At 44.3% G+C, this 21,571-nt stretch overlaps 1 protein-coding gene across 7 annotated transcripts in view; it reads left to right on the forward strand.

Moving 5' to 3' along the window:
* ASIP (agouti signaling protein) overlaps positions 1 to 21,570 on the forward strand; it is a 107,701-nt gene extending 86,131 nt beyond the window's left edge. For 5 of the 7 annotated variants that reach the window (XM_024743251.1, XM_024743253.1, XM_024743254.1 and 2 more), the window contains 3 exons: positions 18,587 to 18,756; positions 19,815 to 20,062; positions 21,316 to 21,492. In XM_024743251.1, the coding sequence (XP_024599019.1) occupies positions 18,597 to 18,756; positions 19,815 to 20,062; positions 21,316 to 21,492 (585 nt within the window). In that variant the 5' untranslated portion in view covers positions 18,587 to 18,596. Of the gene's footprint in view, positions 1 to 18,586; positions 18,757 to 19,814; positions 20,063 to 21,315 lie in introns of all 7 variants that reach the window. The other 2 variants (XM_024743256.1, XM_024743258.1) reach the window with 1 other exon arrangement.
* Position 21,571: the final 1 nt, after the last annotated feature.

Here is a 21,571-nt window from a genome sequence, read left to right on the forward strand (position 1 = left end):
TCCGCCTTCCAGTGCAGAGGATGCAGGTTCGATTCCTGGTCGGGGAACTAAGATCCCACATGCCACTGGGCAACTAAGCCCACGCGTGCTGCAGCTAGAGAGCCTGCACACCACAACTACTGAGCCCGCGCACTCTGGAACCCGCATGCCACAACTAGAGAAGCCTACGTGCCTCAACGAAGACCCAGCGCAGCCAAAAAAAAAAAGAGATCTTGACCCATTCCAAAAAACACTTTCACATGTGTCTGTCTCAGAACCTGTTCTACTTTGTCTAAACACAAAGTTTGTCTAATTCATACATCGTTTTAAGATTTGCTCAGCTGTATTTCCTTTGGTCTGCCTTGATCCTTTTCTGCAGAAAATTTCTCTGACATCAAAGCCTCTTCCCTTCCTTCTGCTGGAAAGTTGTTGAGAGCTGTAGCAGACCATCCACCCAGCTTCAGGCCATTCTTAGTAAGTTCAGAATACATCTCAAGTAAAAGGAATTAAGAAAACCATAAGACAGCATGATGACTGGGGAAAAGAGAGAGAAGTAATTTCTGGAGAGTAAAACCAAAATCAATAAAGTCCGCACTAAGGTCTTTGTTGAGTGATAAGCACTAAATCAGTCCGAAGGGAATGATGTCAGGAGGTTCATCATTTTAGCAGCTCCTACCAGCATTGTATTCCTTATATACTTTGGGAAGGCATATCTGGGAAGCCAGGACTCTTGACACCTGTTTCAGTAGAACAGGGAGACAGATTTCACACTGACATGCAGCTGCCTGAATGATTTGTGTCCTTTTGCTTCTTGAGGAAGAACACAGCATCAAGCCTTCTCTCGGATACTAACTCAGAACCCCTTAGGCAGAGCCTGGGCCTACCACATGGTTCTTGGTCTCAGAAGAAGAGTCCTGAAGCAGGCTGTCCACATAAGACCCAAACCACCCATTAGAATATTATTCAATTTGTCATCTGTTAGGCATAAGAATTAGACTAGTCAATCCAGTCACAACAGTCAAATCAGTCTCTGTGTATAGATATAGCCCAAGAGATCAAATTGTTTTGGTATCGTATAAAAAAGTTATTCTGATGTTTGTTAAAATTGTAAGGAAGACTTTATTCAAGACTATTGCGACAGGGATGTTGCAATAGGAAAGGAAGATCAGGCTCAACTCAGAATACAACAAAGACAGTTGGGAATTTTTAGCCAATGATTAGAGTAAGAGGGTCAGAGGATGGAAAATTACTAAGAGGAGACATCAAGGGTAAGGCGATCCTTGCTAAACTGACCTAACAGGATTCTCCCTAAAGTCAGGTTTATACATCAGAGGTGGGGGATGAGAAACTTGATTAGATATCGAGTGATCAGATATCAAGGGTGGGAGGATTCTCACTAAATTGACAGCATTCTTGCTAAACCTGAGCTATGCAAGCCAAAGACAGAATGGAGGGCCAAAGTCAAGGCCTAGTTAAGAAGAGGTCTCAGAGGAGCCTAACTAAAGTTTGGTCAGGGAGAGAGTCTTTGTCAGTATCCACAAGCTTTCTTCTCTTCCTGCCATCCATTCCCATCCTACTTCCCCCAACCCCACCAGCAACAAAAGAGAGGTCTCCACTTTCCTCAGCCAGCCATCCCTTATACTTCCCAGATTTCCTCATTATCAAAAAACGGAGTGTGCCAGACTTCCCTGGTGGCACAGTGGTTAAGAATCAGCCTGCCAATGCAGGGGACACAGGTTCGATCCCTGGTCCGGGAAGATCCCACATGCTGTGGAGCAACTAAGCCTGTGTGCCACAACTACTGAGCCTGTGCTCTAGAGCCCGCGAGCCACAACTATTGAGCCCACATGCCTAGAGCCTGTGCCGCGCAAAAAGAGAAGCCACCACAATGAGAAGCCCGCGCACCACAACGAAGAGTAACCCCCGCTCGCCACAACTAGAGAAAGCCCGTGCGCAGCAACGAAGACCCAATGCAGCCAAAAATAAATAAATAAATAATAATTAAAAAAAAAAAAAAAACAGAGCGTGCCAGACTCTCAGGACTCCAGATTCAGCATCTCAACTAGCAGATGTATCTCTGACTCATTCCAGTCTCTGATTGCTAGGGTCGGTTTACTCTGATGAAAGAGTCAAGGCCCTCTCCACTTTGGGAAACTTGCTTTCCAGATGTGGACAACATCCCTGACAGACCCACTGGCAGCATTTGCAATTCCCACCCCGAGGGACAGTAAAGGAGGAAGAGCTAGTGATTAAGCAAACACATCACCCTTCCTTTAGCTGGCACATTTTTAGTCAATCTGACAGTCAACAACTCTCACTGATAGACACTGAGTGTATAGAACTGAAGGAATTCTAAAACCAGGGTTTGAGAAATGGGGTAAATACTGTTTTGTTTTTATTTCTACTGTAGCAAGCTGGACTGGGTCAGGATGGCAGACCACCAAACCAAGAAGTTTGTAATTTTCCTCCTTTTTCTACTTCACGCAAAGGTACCAACCTTCTTGTGTGGCTCTGGAGTCTGGAAGACTTGGGATTCACTGCTCTCTCTGTCACTTACTACCTCTGTCCCTTGGGCTGCTCTGGGTTTCAGTTTCCTCAACTGTGATATATAGATTGTTAAAAGGATTAAATGTACATAATGTGCCTAGAGCAGAGCCTGGCATATAGCAGGTACTCAATAAATAGAAGCTATTATGATTCATGTCTCTGCCCTTGTCAGTAATTAGCAGTTTGAGTTGTCTTACAATGAAAAGAGTAGCACAGTGGAAGAGATTCTAGTCTTGACTCACTGATTCAAGTGTCTCCTTGGGAAACCCCTTTCCTCCTTGGAGCCTCAGTTTCCTTCTCTGTAGAACCAGAGTGAATGGACAAAATCAGTGTTTCTCACACATGGCTGTATATCACAATTGCCTGGAAGCTTATTGAAAGTATGTCTCCCAGGCTCCATCCCTGGAAATTCAGATTAAGTGGGCCTAGGGCAGGCTTTGGGGTTTATATTTGGTAAAATTCTGCAAGAAAAGGGATGAACAAATGTCATATGTTTACAGTGTAATACTAACCAGCTATTAAAAAAGAACAAACTACTTATGCATGCAACAAAGTGGGTGAGACCTCAAAAACATGTGGCGCCAAAGAAGTCAGATGCAAATGATTTCACTCAGTGTGAGTCCATTTATATGAGTACAGAAACCAGCAAAATTGATCCACGGTGGTAGGAGTCAGAATAGACGTCACCTCTGACAGGTAAAAATGGGTATTGCCTGGAAAGAGGCACAAGGGAACTTTCAGGAGTGGAAGAAATGTTCTATACCTTGAGCTGAGTGGTGGTTACACAGGTTTGTAAACTTAAAATTCATCAAGCTGGATACTTAAAATTGGTGCATTTTACTGTATGTGAATGATATCTTAACAAAGTACTGTTAGCATAAGGGCAAAATATTCCCCTGACGACTCTAATGCATGGCCAGGTTTAAGTTTCCTGGACAAGATGATCCATAAGTTCTCTTCCAGTTCTAAAGCCCTATGGTTCTTATAGCCCCATCTCAGGCCCCCTTACCAGTCCCTTTTACCCACAAATTAGGTTATATCTTTTACCTTTCTTGATCAAATACAAGATAAAAGATATTAAGAAAAGCCAGAGTCCTGAGCATATCCTAGCACTCAGATAAGGGATGCTAATGAAATTTAAGGGTTGTCCAAGCCCCAGTATGACAGAACAAAGGCCAAGGAAAAGACATTAAGTCACCATCAAATCTGACTTGTCACCTGTCCTGTTGTCCCAAGGGGACCAACAAATCTGAGGATTTTCTGTTGCTGGTTTTCTTTTCTATTCATTCATTCATTCATTCACCAAATATTTACTGAGTGCCTTGCTTTGTGCCAGGTACCTCTGGGTAGTGGGAGTAGCAAAATGAATATGATAGCAAGGTCCCGGCCCTCAGGAAGTTTGAACTCTACAAGAGAAGGAAAGCCAATACAAAGGTAAACACAGATAATTGTTAATTGTGATAAGAGCTATGAAAGAAATAGGATGATGGGATAGATAAATACTGGGGAAGGACGCTTTTATGGAGGAGGTGATATTTGTACAAATATCCAGAGGTTGCCAATGATCCAGCCATGGGAAGAACTAAAAGAATCAAGTTCAAGGCCAGGGAATGAACATTAGGGGCAAGGTAGAAAAGAGCATATTTTAGGAACAGAAAGGAGTACAATATGTCTAGAATCTAGTGATTGAGAGGGAGAGTCTATCAGATGAGGTCAGAGAGAGTAACAACAGGGCCTTACAAGAAATCGTGATCTTATTTCAAGAACGATGGGAAACTATTAAAGTTTTTAAGCAGGGGGTGATATGTGATTTTAATTCCCCCTCCCCCCGCAAAAAAAATCACTCTACTGTTTTGGAACAGGACAAGAATGGAGACAGGATATCAATTAAGAGACATTTACAGTTGAGCAAGCAACAGTCCCAGAGGTTCAGAATCCGGGCTGAACTGCTGTGCAAAGCTACCCTAGTTTGGTAACTCGGTTAACCAAAGACAGAGAGCAAGAAAAAACAACTTCAGAAGTTAGTGAATTCCTCATGCTCAGTTGGCCTTGTCTTTCTAATGTTTTCCCCACATGTCATAGATGAGGCTGAATAAAGGATCCCTCAGAATGTTCAGTCCCTGAAGTGCCTTTCTTCAGACCCAATCTTGAGAAGTGAGCCACATTTATGACGGGGGCTTCTCCAGGTCCTTTTCATCAGTTTCTTTCTCTCTTTTGGGGTCTCATGCCCACTGTCAGCAGAATCTGCCCTCCTAACACAGTGCCCCAAAGCTCTCTGGACCTTTCTTTCTTTACTTCTCCTTCTTTTCCTCTCCTCAGAGGTCTGCCCTTAGATAGGAAAATAGAAAACTAATCCAGTAACACTAATTGCTACCAACTTAACCATGACTGAGAGCATTTGCACTTGATCCTTATAGCCCATAAGACATGCTATGGAATCTGGCTAGTTAAGGGAAGATTTTCTTTTGTTTAGTTTTGTTTTGTTTTGTGGTACGCGGGCCTCTCACTGTTGTGGCCTCTCCTGTTGCGGAGCACAGGCTCCGGACGTGCAGGCTCAGCGGCCATGGCTCACGGGCCCAGCCTCTCCACAGCATGTGGGATCTTCCTGGACCGGGGCATGAACCCGTGTCCCCCACATCGGCAGGCGGACTCTCAACCACTGCGCCACCAGGGAAGCCCAGGGAAGATATTTTGAGGCAGAATGTGGCTTAAATTCTATTTTGTGAGTTATCCCACTCTGTCTTCCTAAAGAACTCAGACTAGCCAACAGAGGTTGTCTGAAGAAAAACATTAACTGGAGACACTGTTGATCTTGGACCCTGTGGCCTGGAACAACAGGTAGAGGGATCTGGAGCAACGAAGGGTGGGACTGGCTTTCCATAGAAATCTTAAGAGATGACAGTCCAGGCAGTCCCCAATTAGAGGGCCCCCTCTTGTCTGGCAGAAGACAAGAGTCCAGAAATAGGCCAGAACAATGGGCCTGGAGGAGGCAAGACTTAAACAGGCTTTAGAAGGGAAGTATAGGATTTGGAGAAGGAGATGATGAATGGCCATGGCATTCTAAACAAGGTGAATGGGGAATTCCCTGGTGATCCAGTGGTTAGAACTCTGTGCTCTGACTGCCAAGGGCCTGGGTTCAATCCCTGGTCGGGGAACTAAAAATCCCACAAGCCATGTGGCATGGCCAAAAATAAAAAAAAAATAAAAGGTAAACAAGGTGACTGAAGCTCTCACTTGCAAACTAGAAAGTACAAGTCCACAACTCTGCCCCTAACTTGCTCCCTATTTCCCACCCATGATTGTAGAGAGAAAAGCTGAAGGTCAAGCATAAACCCATGTCTGACAACGGCTGATTCTGATTGATGCTGATGGTGCTACCTTTTCCTTCCTTCTCTCCTCTCCTGACCTAGGCAAGCTGGAGTCCACTTAGGGATGAGCAACACTAAGTCACAACCCTGGCCTTGTGAGTTGGATGAACCATATGCTTTATTCTGGTTAAAGGGAAACATCCCATTCAGAGAGAAACGGAACCAACATCTTGGCTTGGCTATAAATAATTGCCTCACTCTTAGAAAGTCTAAAGACCTAAGAGCTCTGAACACTAATCAACATCTCAAAGGGCCATGATCTACCAGGTACAGAGACCAGACCACAGTATAATTTACCTTTTCTTTGTTTTCCACATTATTATATTGTGAGAATGTTTTTAAATATGGAAAATTTCATGTAACCTCCACCCAGAATCATCCATATTTATTACCATATTTGCTTCAAGTCTTTTTTATTTAAAAAAAATTACAGAGAGAATTCCCTGGCAGTCCAGTGGTTAGGATTCTGCGCTTCCACTGCAGGGGGCATGGGTTCCATCCCTGGTCAGAGAACTGAGATCCTGTAAGCCACCTCGGGTGTGGCAAAAAAAAGCCCACAAAAACAAACAATTACAGATAAAGTTAGAATTTCCCTTACCCCCCAGCTCCAATCCTCATAATTCTTCTATTTCTTTGTCTTTTCCTCCCTACTTATCTTTCTCCTCTCTGCTTTCCTTTTCTGCCTGTTTTATTCTCTTGTCATTAATTCTTTTAGTTTTTTCTTTTTTGGCCATGGCTCACAGTTTGCGGGATCTTAATTCCCCCAGCAGGGATAGAACCTGCACCCTCAGCAGTGACAGCGCAGAGTCCTAACCACTGGACCACCAGGGAATTCCCTCTTCTCATTAATTCTAAAATCTAGTGAGTTTAATATTTTACATTCTCCTCTCTAAATATGTTTTTTAAAAAAAGAAGACTAATTTAAAAGGAGGCTTCTTTAAGGCTCTTGATTACTTTTTGGGTGTATATCTGGTGCTCAATTGAAACAGGTTTCCATCCCAAGATAAAAGTTGTGATTATTAAGTTATATGGTGCTTTTTCTTGTATGACTTTTTTTTTAATGTATTTCTTTTTTTTTAAATTTATTTAATTTATTTATTTTTGGCTGAGTTGGGTCTTCGTTGCTGCATGTGGGCTTTCTCTAGTTGCAGCGAGTGGGGAGCTACTCTTTGGTGCAGTGTGCGGGCTTCTCATTGCAGTGGCTTCTCTTGTTGCGGAGCACGGGCTCTAGGCATGCGGGCTTCGGTAGTTGTGGCATGTGGGCTCAGTAGTTGTGGCACACGGGCTTAGTTGCTCCACAGCATGTGGGATCTTCCCAGACCAGGGCTCAAACCCGTGTCCCCTGCATTGGCAGGCGGATTCTTAACCACTGCACCACCAGGGAAGTCCTCGTATAACTTTTCTGTTTTGTTTTTGGGTGTGTTTTTTTGCGGTACGCGGGCCTCTCACTGTTGTGGCCTCTCCCGTTGCAGAGCACAGGCTCCGGATGCACAGGCCCAGCAGCCATGGCTCACGGGCCCACTCGCTCCATGGCACGTGGGATCTCCCCAGACTGGGGCACGAACCCGCGTCCCCCGCATCAGCAGGCGGACTCCCAACCACTGCGCCACCAGGGAAGCCCCCTTGTATGACTTTTAAATTGCCTTTAGAATGTCTAGAATTCTAAAGATATTTAAAGCAACTTGCAGCATTAGAATGAATTTTTGGCCTCTCAATGTTACAGCTTTGAGGAAAAACACTCAACAGGCTATCTCAGTTCTGGTTGTGTCAGCTTAAAATTAAAATCATTTTTAAATTATAAAATCTCATGACTTAGGCCATATATTACTATCCTTACCAGACTTGGCTGTAAATCATTGTCTATTTCAAGAAGTCAGATTTATCCTGAGGGCAAATTCTTACCATCAAAAGGAACATTCAACAGAATGTGTTACAGCCTTTCTGAAGGGGATACTGCTCATTTAGAATCACCGCAAGTCCTGTTACTGAACTCAAGTCCAGCTGCCTGCTGCTCTAAAATTAGTACTCGAGAGGCAAGTGTTAGTAGAAACAGAAAATGTTGCTTTTAGTTAGAAAGCCAGCATTCTGGGGAGAAGGTGGAATCAACTCCGAAGATTCTGCTCATCCATGAAAGTTTTGTTTTGTTTTGTTTGCAGTACGCGGGCCTCTCACTGTTGTGGCCTCTCCCGTTGCGGAGCACAGGCTCCAGACACGCAAGCTCAGCGGCCGTGGCTCACGGGCCCAGCTGCTCCGCGGCATGTGGGATCTTCCCGGACCGGGGCACGAACCTGTGTCCCCTGCATCGGCAGGCGTACTCTCAACCACTGCGCCACCAGGGAAGCCCCATGAAAGTTTTTAAAGGGAAAAGGGGAAGTAATCTCAGTTAATCATTGAGCTAGGGAATCAGACTCATCACCATCTCCCCCGGTGTGCAGGCTTGTCAGCTACTTGTGATCTTTCTTTAGATCATATATTTTTCACACAATTTGTGAGATTACTGAAGGGGAAGCTAAGGAAGAGATTTGGTCATCTGTTAATTACTTATTCTTCATTTCTACTTCTTTGATCTACAGAAAGAACCAACAGATTAGGCAAGGTATTGTGTGATCAAAAGATTTGAAAGGTGTGCTTGGGCTGGAGATGAGTAGAGCATGGGGGTGTCTGGCTTAAGGTTAGTTACATTATAGCTTTGCTAAATTGACAAGACCAAAGAGGCCTCCTCCAGAGAGCTCTTTCCTGCCAAAAGCTGCTTATACTCAGAGTTAGAAGAGACCTTAAACATCTAATCCAAATCCTTTTTTGTACAAGTGAAGAAAAAGATGCCCACAGAGAGAAAGTAACTTGCCAGAAGTCCCACAGTGAATTCCTGGCAGGGCTGGGTCTAGAACCCCTGTCCATTCTTTGGTGTCTGCTCCACTGAGATGTCTGATGCCTGGAGCACTAGTAAGACAGCTGCAGGGGATGTCTAGAAGCAGTCTCATCATTATATAACTTGCTGCTGCAACTGCTGAGTGTAATTTAATGTTTCCCCCAATCCACAAACTTCTTTATTGTCTCACAAACTTCTTTACAGCCACCATGTCATACCATCAGTGTCAGCTTTCTCAGTCTTGTAACCAGAAATGACTTCATGGGTGTGCACTTGAGCAGTTTTATAGGGCCTCACACTTAGAGGGCCTCATGCTTGCTTAGTTTAATGCTCTCCTTGAAATTCTTAATTTTTTAGCATGTGGTCCCACATTTTCATTTTGCACAGAGCCCCACAAATTAGGTGGCCTACCTGTAACTTACATCCTAGGAGATAGGAATGAGAAGGAAAATGGTCTCCCTGTTTTATTAGGAGGTTGTAATGAAATACCTAGAACTATCCCCTGGGACAGGATCAGGAACTTGGCACCTGTACTCCTGACTCAGGCCACTGACTATTTCCCAACCCCAGGCCACCAGCCTGGTTTGGATGTACAGGACCTAATGATCTCCCCAGTATGAGATTTGGCTTCTTAAGAAAAACTCTAGCCAAATAATTGATTAAAATAGGATAGAAATCTCAGTAATTGGCTTTGGCTATGCACATCTGGCTACCTGACGGCTGTAAAAGGAAGCCACTCTCTAGGGCAGGAAATTCAAGGAGACTGCCAAAGGGGAAAGGCAGAGGCTGTATGCTGAATAGAACCATGTGAAAGAGGGAGGAACTGGCAAGAGCAGCACAGAATGTTTGAGCACTCCAGGAGCTGCAGCCCAAAATTGGAAGGAGGCTGAGGAAATTAGAGAGGTTCTTGTTCAACAATAACTCACAAAATCATCCAAGACCCTGTGCAGTTGAACCACCCTCTTTTTTCTGCCTACCCAAGGCATTTATTTCACTTGTACCTCAACGCTAGCACTTCTCTCCTCATTTTTTTTTTGTTAGTTATTTGTTTGTCTTCCCTGCAGGATTGAAAGCCATCTAAAGGCAGGGACTCTTTATTCATCTTTTTTCTTTTTTTTTTTCTTTTTTTGGCCGCACCATGGTGGCTTGTGGGATCCTAGTTCCCCAACCAGGGATGGAACCCACACCTGCTGCAATGCAAGCGTGGAGTCCTAACCACTGGACTGCCAAGGAATACCCATATTCATTTATATTGAGCATTTAGTAAATTAATTCAATTGAGAGAAACATTTACTGAGGCCTTATTTTGTGCTGAGCTTAGGCACTGGGGCTAGGGGTAGTAGGGAGGGGATGAGCATGGAGATGAATAAGGCACAGGCTCTGCCCTTAATGAGTCTTCAATCTAGAAGAGACAGGCAAATGAACAAATCATTACAATACAGTGTGTCTAGGGAGGAGAGAATAATTAACTCTCCTGGAGGGGACAGTCAGGCAAGGCTTCCCACAGCATTCAAAAAATTTTTGTTGCTTGATTGGCTGTTCTAGGACAAAACTAAGTAGATAAAACATATTGCCACTCTCCTGCTACCCCAGAAATTATCAGCACTAATAAGCCTGGGTGAACATTAAGGAATGGGCCGGTAGCCCCATTGGAGCCTCCTAAGCTCAGCCTGACCAGGCATTTTTAGTGGATGCGAATCACCAGCTGCCCAGGTGGATGAAAGATGTGTAAGGCAGTGGTATCCTTATGCAGCTGCTGAACATCTGGTATGGGGAATCTAGGTAACTATGAATGAGAGATACTTCTTCTCTGGCCCTGACCCTCAGTATTTGGTCCAGCTAGTTTGGCTGAGAAACTAAACCACAACAAAAATTGTGTGTTACTTCTCCCAGGTTTTGGCATATCAGAAACTGTGGCTGATGAGCCAGAAGAGTTATAGGCTTTGAGAGTGTTCCAGGGCAGAGAAAAATATTGACAATATCCTCTGCTCTCATGTGCCTGTGATTCAGGATGAGGCCGTCAAGTTGCAGGAACATAATATACCAAGAAGGGGTTTTCATTTTAGCTCCTAGAAGCTGAGTGGTTCTGAGTTTTTTAGGGGCCAGAGACACACTTATAGATCCAGAGAAAGCTATGGACCTTCTCCCCAGAAAAATGCACATATGCACAAAATTTTGCAGACAATTTTAGGTTAAGATTCTCTCCTGCTATAATTTCCCTTTCCTCCCAAGTATATGTTCTGTTCCAAAAGACTGGTCAGAGGAAAATCTGCCCCTGTCACCACAAGCCTATATGAGTTGCTCCTCCATGTTGGATGCATACCCAACACTGCTTTGATTCTAGCAGCTTCCTTCTTCACAGGGTTGAGTTTCACCAGACCCCTAGCCATTGGTGCTTGGCAGGACTGATGGAAGCCACTATTACAATCAACTGAGCCCCGTCTCCTCCCCTGCAGTGCCAGCTTGCTGGCTGCCCAGACACCCTGGTTTCCCTCACAGGTGCCACCAGCACAGCCCAGGGCAGGCTGTCAGGACTGCACCTCATTACACCTAGTTTGGTCAGCAGCTAATATTGTTCACTGTCTTCAAGAAGACTGCTGCCTTCACCTCTTCTACTGTTCTCATCTCTTACTATACCTCTGTCCCAGTAGGTGGTTAGCCATCCCCCATCACTGGAACATTATAACCCTTTCCTTTGCTTTTAGGATCAAGGCCTTTACCCTAAAGGATTAAGATATCAGGCTATCCCAGTGCCATAGCTAAGGGGATGTATACAGTGTACACTCAGTGTACGCTGCATACTGATACACCGTGTCCTCACCTTACCATACTCAGAGATGCTCTGGACACTGCTGTCTCTCATATTCCCTCAGTCAGAGCCCTTACACATTAGTACTCATGTGCGTGCACATGTGCGTGCACACACACACATCAACAGCACTCCTGAGGTATATAAACCACTTACATTTAGCCATGACTTTCCATGCCCTCTTTTCCAGAGTTTAATCAGATTCAGTCACACTCATGCATTTATAAATCCCTCAACTCTTAAGGATACACAACAAGTGGCCTTTACAAAATCCTTCTTTGTGCAACTGCTTAATCTCCCCAAAGTCCAGGAAGCAGGAATCAGAAATTATGAATTTAAATTTATAGAATTTATAGAATTTAAAAATAGAAAGGTCTTTAATTCTTTAATTCATTAAACAAATCTTTATTAAATTTCTACTCTGCACCTCGTAATCTGTACTGAGTCATGTAGTCCTATCCTCTCATTTTGCAGATAAGAAAGCACAGGCCCAAATGGGCCAAGGGTCACACAGCCACTTAACTGGCAGGTATGTCCGTGTAACCTGATTCCCCTTACTGGATTCTTTACATCCACATACTGAAGAGAAACTCATCTTAAGTCCTAAGCAGTAACTTAAAGCAGATGATGAGTTTAAGAGGAAGAATTGTCATCAGTGATACCACAGATCAAAGAACAGTCTTTACCACCACAGAGTGGAAAGACAAATTACTCTTGAGAAAAGCAATTGCACAGGTAGTCATTGTTGTCAGCATTATGATCCTGCATTAATAGGTGGAGTGTGTGTCCCATGTTGAGGGTTTGTATAGGTCCATAATCCACTACATGAAATTGCAAAATCCCAAAACTCTGCTGTAAGTTTTTTTTCCTTTGGTAACTCATTTGGCAAAAAACCTGTCCTGAATTGATGCGAATCAATTCACAGTCTTTGTTTATCCTTTGTTTGTTTATCCATACCTTTTTGCTACAGAAGCATCAGTACATTTTTAATGGGTGCTTCTAGAGTCCTTATATGTGGTTTAATTTAGAAGATATTGTTTTTCTAAAATTCTGAATCCTAAAAACAAAATCTGACCCCAAGCATCATAATACACCTAGGTATTATGGACATATATTACATTTAGAATATACATATCTCCCCAGGATTTGTGTAAGGAATATTGGTTCTTACCGTCTCCCAATACACAAATAAGATTAATTCCACTGAAACTTCACCTTTCCCAGACTCAGTCTAGCTTTATAATTCCACTAAGTTACTTAGGTTCTAAGAAATTGTATTTTAAGTTTATTTCTTAAGAGTTACTTGCACAGCAAAGGAAACTGTTTTTAAAAATTAAGTCCTGTAGGAGCTCCCATAAGGTTAACAGCTGATTTCTCAGCAGAAACTCTACAAGCCAGAAGGGAGTGGCATGATATATATAAAGTGATGAAAGAGAAGAACCTACAACCAAGATTACTTTACCCCGGCAAGGATCTCATTCAGATTCAAAGGAGAAATCAAAAGCTTTACAGACAAGCAAAAGCTAAGAGAATTCAGCACCACCAAACCAGCTCTACAACAAATACTAAAGGAACTTCTCTAAGAGGGAAACACAAGAGAAGAAAAGGACCTACAAAACAAACCCATAACAATTAAGAAAATGGTAATAGGAATATACATATCGATAATTACCTTAAATGGGAATGGATTAAATGCTCCAACCAAAAGACACAGGGATATTCATACAGTAATATGTATAAAATGGATAACTAATAAGAACGTGCTGTATAAAAAATAAATTTAATTTAATTTAAAAATTAAAAAATAATAATTAAGCCCTGTAATTCACTATATCCTTAATTAGTCTAGAGATGTTACCTAGTGACATCTCCTCACTGCCCATTGTGCAGTGGCTACTATTTATATTAAGCCTGCTGGTTGCTGTGATGGTGATAATTCCTGCATTATCAGGTGTTCAGAGGAAGTGATGAATGTGATCTTTGGGTCTCAGTTCATTCCCCCCAAACTCCAGCCACTCCTTTTCTAACTCACATTTCCCAATTACTCTTTCACTTCTTTGCAGGAATTCCCAGCATGTTTTTTGGTTAGTTTTATGTCAGTCGTGATAAGGAAAACCCAAAAAAAATAGAATAACTGAATATAATGCCTCTCAATCAATGACATGACTTTTGTGACTTGCCTTAATCAGAGCTTTTCCTTAATCAGAGCTTCTCCCCAACTCATTCCACCACATCTCCATTCTTTCCTTTCTTTTTTTTTTTCTCTTTTCAAGTTGAATTTATTTCTGATTTGTCCTTCTAATTAATACCCACTGATACCAGAGCTCTGCTGCTTGAAAAAAAAATGGTCTTGGGACTTTCCTGGTGGTCCAGTGGTAAAGAATCCGCCTTCCAATGCAGGGGACACGGGTTCGATCCCTGGTCAGGGAAATAAGGTCCCACATGCCACAGGGCGAGTAAGCCCATGCGCCTCAAGGAGAGAGCCCGAGTGTCCCAAACTACGAAGTCCACGCACTCTGGAACCACAACGAGAGAGAAAACCTGCACCCCACAACTAGAGAGAAGCCCGCATGCCTCAACAAAAATCTCGCGTGCCACAACCAAGACCCGATGCAGCCAAAAAATAAATCAATTAATTAAAAACAAGAAAAAAGTTTTTTTTAAAAAATTGCTTTTGGAAGATATTGGGGATACAAAATAAAATCTTATACAAGATTGATCTTATACAAAAATACACATTTAATTTTATGCAACTAATCAAAATATTATCTTGCGATTTCCAATGATTATATTTCTTATTTGTATTCCAGGGGTTATTGCACTGCATCTTTATGAATTCTAGGCAGCATGGTGTAATAGAAAGTTTCAAAACATTATGATAACTACTCAGAATGGATATTTTCCCTCTGCCTCTAATAATCAAAACTTAACAATCCTAACTCTTGTCTCATTAGGACCCAGCCCTGTCCTAAAACGAATCTGAAACCTGATAAATTAATGACAAGTATTATTGGTTGGTAATGGCACAAGTTAACTTTCCCAAGTCACATTGGTCTTTTAATAAGGATCATCAATACCTTTACCCAAAGAAGCAGTTAATTACTTCAATCAGTTAGTAGATATTGAGAGAGCAGACGTGACATGCTTGCTTGCCTAACAGCCCCTCGCGATTCTTACAATCTAGACAGGGTCAGCAGACTTTTTCTGTGAAAGGCCAGAGAGTAAATATTTTATGCTTTGTGGACCACATAGGGTCTCTGTTGGGTTTTTTTTAATAGAACACTTTACAAACGTGAAAAACATTTTTAGCTTGAAGACTGTACAAATGCTACATGAAATATGGAAAGGGCAAACGAATACTGCAGTCATTAACAGCTACAGATTCAGCCTCAGTGGTTAGTAAAAAAATGCTTGTATAACAAGCTAAGTACTGTGCTTAGGTCAGAAGTTGTCAGGCTTAAGAAGTGGTAAAGGACGAGCTTTGTATGGGGACCAGGTAGTAGCCAAGCTTGGCTAGGATATATACTTCCTATAGGAAAAGATAAAGCTGGAAAGGAATGTGGAAGGCAGGTTGGGAGGGCTCTGGTGCCCTTTTGAGGCTATGGATTATGTATTTCATTTGGTAGTCAGGGTAACCCCTGCAGAGGAATAGAATGCTTGGAACCAGCAGCAGCCTCTTAATTGGTTTTCCTTCCTTTCAGTCTTGTCCCCTCCATCTCCTCACCCCAGTCAGAGGGATCTTTCTACAATGCAAATCTGAACAAGTCCCTCTCCCTATTCAAAACTTTTCATTCATTTTCCATCGACCTTAAGATATTGTTCAGGGCTTCCCTGGTGGCGCAGTCGTTGAGAGTCCGCCTGCCGATGCAGGGGACACGGGTTCATGCCCCGGTCTGGGAAGATCCCACATGCCGCGGAGCGGCTGGGCCCGTGAGCCATGGCCGCTGAGCCTGCGCGTCTGGAGCCTGTGCTCCACAACGGGAGAGGCCACAACAGTGAGAGACCCACGTACCGCTAAAAAAAAAAAGATATTGTTCAAACTCCTTACCATGGTTTACAAGTCCCATCATGATCTGGCCCCTGCTTCCATCTCCTGTTATGTTTATTTGCCAGCCTTACTGATCTTTTCTAGTTCCTCACATTCACCATCCTCTCTTGCCTTTGGATCTTCATGTATATGGTTCTCAGTGTCTGCAACACTGCCATCACCACCTCCACTCTCCTCTTCAACAGCCCTCTGTTTTCAGCTTCAATACAACATGCTTCAAGAGACCTTCCCTAGTCCATGCACTAGTTGAGCTCTCCCATAGCACAAGCTTTATTAGAATAACTTATTTAACTTGTCAGTCATCCCTGATAGAATGTAAGCTCTGTAAGGACAGGCATCATTGTGTATCTTTTTTTTTTTTTTTTTTTTTTTACATGTGGGATCCTCCCGGACAGGGGCACGAACCCGTGTCCCCTGCATCGGCAGGCAGACTCTCAACCACTGCGCCACCAGGGAAGCCCCTTGATCACTATTTTTACCCAAGAATCTAGCATAGCACTGGTTCATAGTTGGTACTTAACAAATATTTTTTAACTAGATGAATGAATGTAGGTATGAATGAATGAATGAATGAAAGGAAATGGGGCTTTATTTAAAAGGAAGCTTAGTCTGGTTATATGTTCTAGAGTCAAGGAGGCCAGTGAGGAGGCTCTTATGGAAGACCAAGTGGGAGGAACTAGGCTGCACGGACAGAAGGAATGGAAAGGGAGGGAGGGTTGTGAGAATTGGGGGGAGTGAAAATCACTAGAACTTAATGACTGATTGACTGGGTGTGGGCAACAAGAGAGAAGGAGAAATTGCTCTCCAAGCTGAGAGCCCAGCAGCATCATTAGAGAAAGAGAGAGGGAGTCCTGCTAGGAAGAGGGGTCCAAGTTACTGCTTGGGGCTGGTCACTGTGCCACGTTCATGGTCACAGAAATGAGTAAAACATGACCTTTTTTTTATCAAGTGGGAGAGACAAACACATAAACAATGTGATAAAGTATTTGACAGAGAACAGTACAAAGTTCTGAGAAGCAGAGAATGGAGCAAATTACTATGCCTCAGTCCCCAGACTTTCCTGATAAAGGTTTTGTTTGGGTTAACTATTGCTGATGGGGACTAGAAACCTCTGAGATGGAACTACATGGAGCTGGGAAATGTAGGGCCTCAAAATATGTTTTGGGCTCTAGGGCCTGAGGAGAAGTATTGTCCCACCACACAAAAAAGATGTGAACTGCTTGAAAAACCTCTGTATTGCCTCTTTCTGTTTTATACATTGGGATTCTTCAAGTCATTGCTTATTTGAAGAAAGAGCTCCCCTGCTAAATGAATGCAAACCGCTCACCTAGCCCACTCCCCTCATTTTACCAAAAAGAAAATTAGTCCATTAAAAAGAAAAAAAAGAATGGATTTGTCCAAAGTCATGCCTTTACTAATGCTTAAGCCAAGACAAGAACTCAGAGGTCCTGACTCCGAGCCCAGTGCTCATTCTGTTGACTCACTACCAGGCTTTGAGAAAGAAAATTGGTGGCCAGTTCATGATAGGCAAATAAATGCCCATTGATGAAAGGATCTGAAGGAATCAGAAGAAATGGAGTGAGGGCTGAGAGAGGTAGAGGGCGAGCTTCAAAAGGAAGGGACTGTCCCCTCTACCTTTAAGAAGTTTAGAATGAGGTTGGGGGCTGGCTATTTGGGTCCTCCTTCTCCTGGAATGTAACAGAAATGGAGAAAATTTTACTCTAAGCAATCTGAGGGCTGGGAGGAATAGGCTAGAAATTGCCAGGCTGAGCCCAGTAATGGGCAGGACCAGCACGAGCAGATTGTTTTATTCTCTTCTCACCCACTATGCCTTATGGTAGGGCCAGAGAACCTTGGGAAAGCAGTCTCAGCTTTTTCCCAGACCAGAAAGAACACGCACAGGGTAGGTGAGGAGTAGGGATTCCACACTCAGAGAAGATGAAGATGCTGTTGAAGCTGTGAGCCCTCACTAAGCCAAACCTAGACATTCGTGGGAAGAAATCCACTCTGGGATCTGTCTGGTTCATCAAAATCCAGCTAGAAATAAATCGATAAATATAGTTAGCCTATTTGAACAGGTCCATCCTATCCTCCTGACGCAAACCATATCTGCATTTATTTCCTCTGGATGTCGGAATATAGCATATGCAACGACTTACACACTTGTCCAAAAAAGCCATTTATCCCTACACCGTCTCGTTCAGTCTTAACTCATGAGCCTTATTCTCTGCACTTCAGTAAGACCTCTGCCACTGTGAGGCATTACTGGGGACCTTTCAACAACTCTGCCCAAGCCTAGGGTCTCCTGGGGCCACTGACTTAAAAAAAAACCAGCGCCCCACCCTCTGGAAGGCAGAGACCAATTGCAATGCATTCCTTTTCTCCTTACTTCAATCTCCCTCCCTTTTTTTAAAAAAAAATAATTAACTAATTTATTTATTTATGGCTGTGTTGGGTCTTCATTGCTGCGCGCGGGCTTTCTCTAGTTGGGGCAAGTGGGAGCTACTCTTCATTGCTGTGCACGGCCTTCTCGTGGTGGCTTCTCTTGTTGCAGAGCACAGGCTCTAGGCGTGCGGGCTTCAGTAGTTGTGGCTCATGGGCTCAGTAGTTGGGGCTCACAGGCTTAGTTGCTCCACAGCATGTGGGATGTTCCTGGACCAGGGCTCGAACCCATGTCCCCTGCATTGGCAGGCAGGTTCTTAACCACTGCACCCACAGAGAAGTCCCTCCCTCCCTTTCTTGTCTTTCTTTCTTCCTCTCCCATCTCTCCTTTTCTCTCTTCTTCCTTCATCAGTTCCCCTTCCCTGTCCTAAGCCTTACTGGTCCTCCAGCTCCCCTGGGACACTGGGGTGTGGAATGGGGTCAGAGCACCAGCCCAAAGAAAGCAGGAGGGCACATCCATTTGCCAGGACCCCCCATTTGCCAGGACCCCTGGCCCACCTGACTGCCTTTTCTGTCCCACTCAGGCCTCCCGGAATGGATGTCACACACCTCCTCCTGGCTACCCTGCTGGTATGCCTGTGCTTCCTCACTGCCTACAGCCACCTGGCACCTGAGGAAAAGCCCAGAGATGAAAAGAGCCTAAGGAGCAACTCTTCCATGAACCTGTTGGATTTCCCTTCTGTCTCTATTGTGGGTAGGTAGCCTAGCCTGGGGCCCAGCCTCCAGGCTCTGGCCCCAGAGAACTGCAGGTTGTCAAACACACTCCCCAAGCTGATACCAGGATCTACTGCCATAGGTCAGAGCTCCTTCGTGCTCATTCCTCAAAACAATCCTGGAGGAATAAAGTGCCCCTTAACTCATTTGGTTTAGGAAAGCCCTGCCTGCCACCAATCGAATACGCAGCCTAGCATGTTAGAGGCTCTGAGAAACCTTAAAGTCATGACAATTGGTGAATTTGGTTTAACTTACCATTTCTGAAACTTAATGAGTCACGGAACTCCTATCAATGGTAAAAATTTTAGGAAATGCTGCAGAATATAACCAAGTCTGGGATGAACTAGTCCTTTCATGCCAGGGTTGAGAATTGAAAATGATTGCTTGGGAGAAAGTATCAGGGGCATTAGAGCCTGGCATGGAGATCTTCTGGCTCGACTTCATCTGACAATAATAATAATAACATATATACTTATTTTGTGCTAGGCACTGTGAAGTGAGTATTATTTTTATTCCTATTTTATTTCACAGCTAAGTAAATTAAGTCTTAGAAAAGTTAAGTAACTAACACACAGTTCTTAATTGGCAGAGCCAGAATTCAAACCCAGGTGTTTAACTCCAGAACCTAAGCTCAAAACTAATGTTCCTTGCTGACTTGTCTCTCACTTCAAAAAGAAGATATTCTAGATATATCAGGGAAGGGACGGGGGCACATTAACATTGATTGACCACCTTCGATGTGTCAGACTTTCTGCTTTATAAACATACCTCATTTATCCTCAAGACAACTCTTCAAGGTAGGTATTACAGTATCCTACTTGCAGATGAGAAAACTGAGTCTTAAGGAGATTAAGTAGGTTGCTCAAGGCCACAAAGCTGTTATATCGCAGAGTCAGGATTCAAATCAGGTATGCCTGGCTCCAAAGCTCTGAGAAATGGAAAATAGGGATACAGGAAAAACAAGTCCATCCATGTACAAGACACTGAGTCCATTTTCCAGGGCCACCTTTGCTTTCCCTTAGAGGACTCTGCTCTCAGTCTCTGGCTCCAGGTCTGCAGCCAGGCTAACAAGAACCTGCTGGCCTAAGTCCCAAGATGTGATCTATCCAGCCAACCCTTCATCTTCTCCCCTACCCTGGGGCTTCCTGGAGCCCCCTCTGCTCCTCCCACTTCGTTGCAGCTCAGAGCCCTCAGAGACTGGCTTTGCTCCTTCTCTCTTTGAAGCACAGAACAAGAAATCCAAAAAGATCAGCAGAAAAGAAGCGGAAAAAAAAAGATCTTCCAAGGTAGGCCTGGGAGCTCACGTTGTTGGCGTGGGACTGGACTTAAAGGGAGAGGATCCCCAAGCTCTGGCTAGGAACTAATAAAAGATTTCCCAGGCCTACATGCCCACAAGAAACTGAAAGCTACCAAAACTTCCTGGCCTCAAGCCCTGAACCAGACCCCCAGGAGCTGAGGCCCAGAAAGCTAAGGTTCACTGAGCAAAATAGCTTACCTGCTAAAAAGCATCTTCCTATACTAGCTCACACCCTGCCTGAAATTTCACCATCACTCATTCTTTTGGATGAATGCAATGTTTCCCAAACCTCAGTCATTTCAGAACCATTTCCACAACTTTTACCATATCTGAGTTTCACCTATTTAATATATTTGTTTAAAATTAAAACTTTAATTTTAAAACTTTTCTATCATGGTTATATAGTTATTTAAAAACCTATATAACCAATATAGAAAACCAGTATCACTTGACATAAATAGAAAGTAACCCTAAAAATAAGTAAAATGAAAATAAAACCTTGTTTTTTGAAAACTCAGTTCCTCAATTGCACTAGACACATTTCAGGTACTCAGCAGCCACATATGGCTGACTGGTGGCTGCCTGTATTGGACAGCACAGCAAAGAATGTCCCCAGAAAAGGGAGTAGCAAACTCAAAGCTCCTGCAGTAGGAACTCATTTCTTGTGTTCGGTGCGCACAAGGCAGTGTGGTAAAGACCGGTGGGAGAGGTGGGCGGGCCAAACCACAGAGGGCCTCAAGGATCAAAGTAACGGGGAGGAGGGTGTGCTTTAAGCCCGAGTGTGATGCCATCATAGGTCTTTTGAGAGGTCCCTTTTGTGCACTGGAGGTTGGACTGTAAGGGGGCAAGAGCCGCAGACAGGGGCCTAGCCCAGGGTAGCAGCGGTAGTGAAGCAGTGGGTAGACTCCAGATGTATTGTGAAGGCAGAACTGACAGGGATTGTGGCTACACTGGAAGGGGAAGACAACAGAGACGGTAGTTAAAAACGGTGGAGCTGAGTGGGATGCCCTAGGGAGAGAAGAGGCCAGGTCGGAGCCAGCTAAGTTTTGATGAAGTGGGGCATTGTTGGGGGAGCAGGCGGGGACCCGCTGGGGTGCCCTGTGGGCGTCAGTCGAGCGGGCGGTGGGCAGAAGGTGGGGATGTCTGGTCGGGGGCCTCCATAGTCCAAGGAGTCCCCAGGCAGAGGTGAGGACGAGTGGGGCGGACGTGGACTGCTCGGGCAGCCCCAGCGTTTCCCCGCAGAAAAAGGCTTCGATGAAGAAGGTGGCACAGCCCCAGCGCCCGCCGCCTGGCCCCTGCGTGGCCACCCGCGACAGCTGCAAGCCGCCGGCGCCCCACTGCTGCGACCCGTGCGCCTTCTGCCAGTGCCGCTTCTTCCGCAGCGCCTGTTCCTGCCGCGTGCTCAACCCCACCTGCTGAGCGCGCCTCTGGGTGGTGGGCGGGGTGGGGCGGGGCTTACAGGGGCGGGGCTCCCCGGACGGGCCCTTCTGGGGCGGGC

This window comes from Neophocaena asiaeorientalis, unplaced genomic scaffold, assembly GCF_003031525.2.
Source record: "Neophocaena asiaeorientalis asiaeorientalis breed wild unplaced genomic scaffold, Neophocaena_asiaeorientalis_V1.1 scaffold82, whole genome shotgun sequence".
Classification (NCBI taxonomy): Eukaryota; Metazoa; Chordata; class Mammalia; order Artiodactyla; family Phocoenidae; genus Neophocaena; species Neophocaena asiaeorientalis.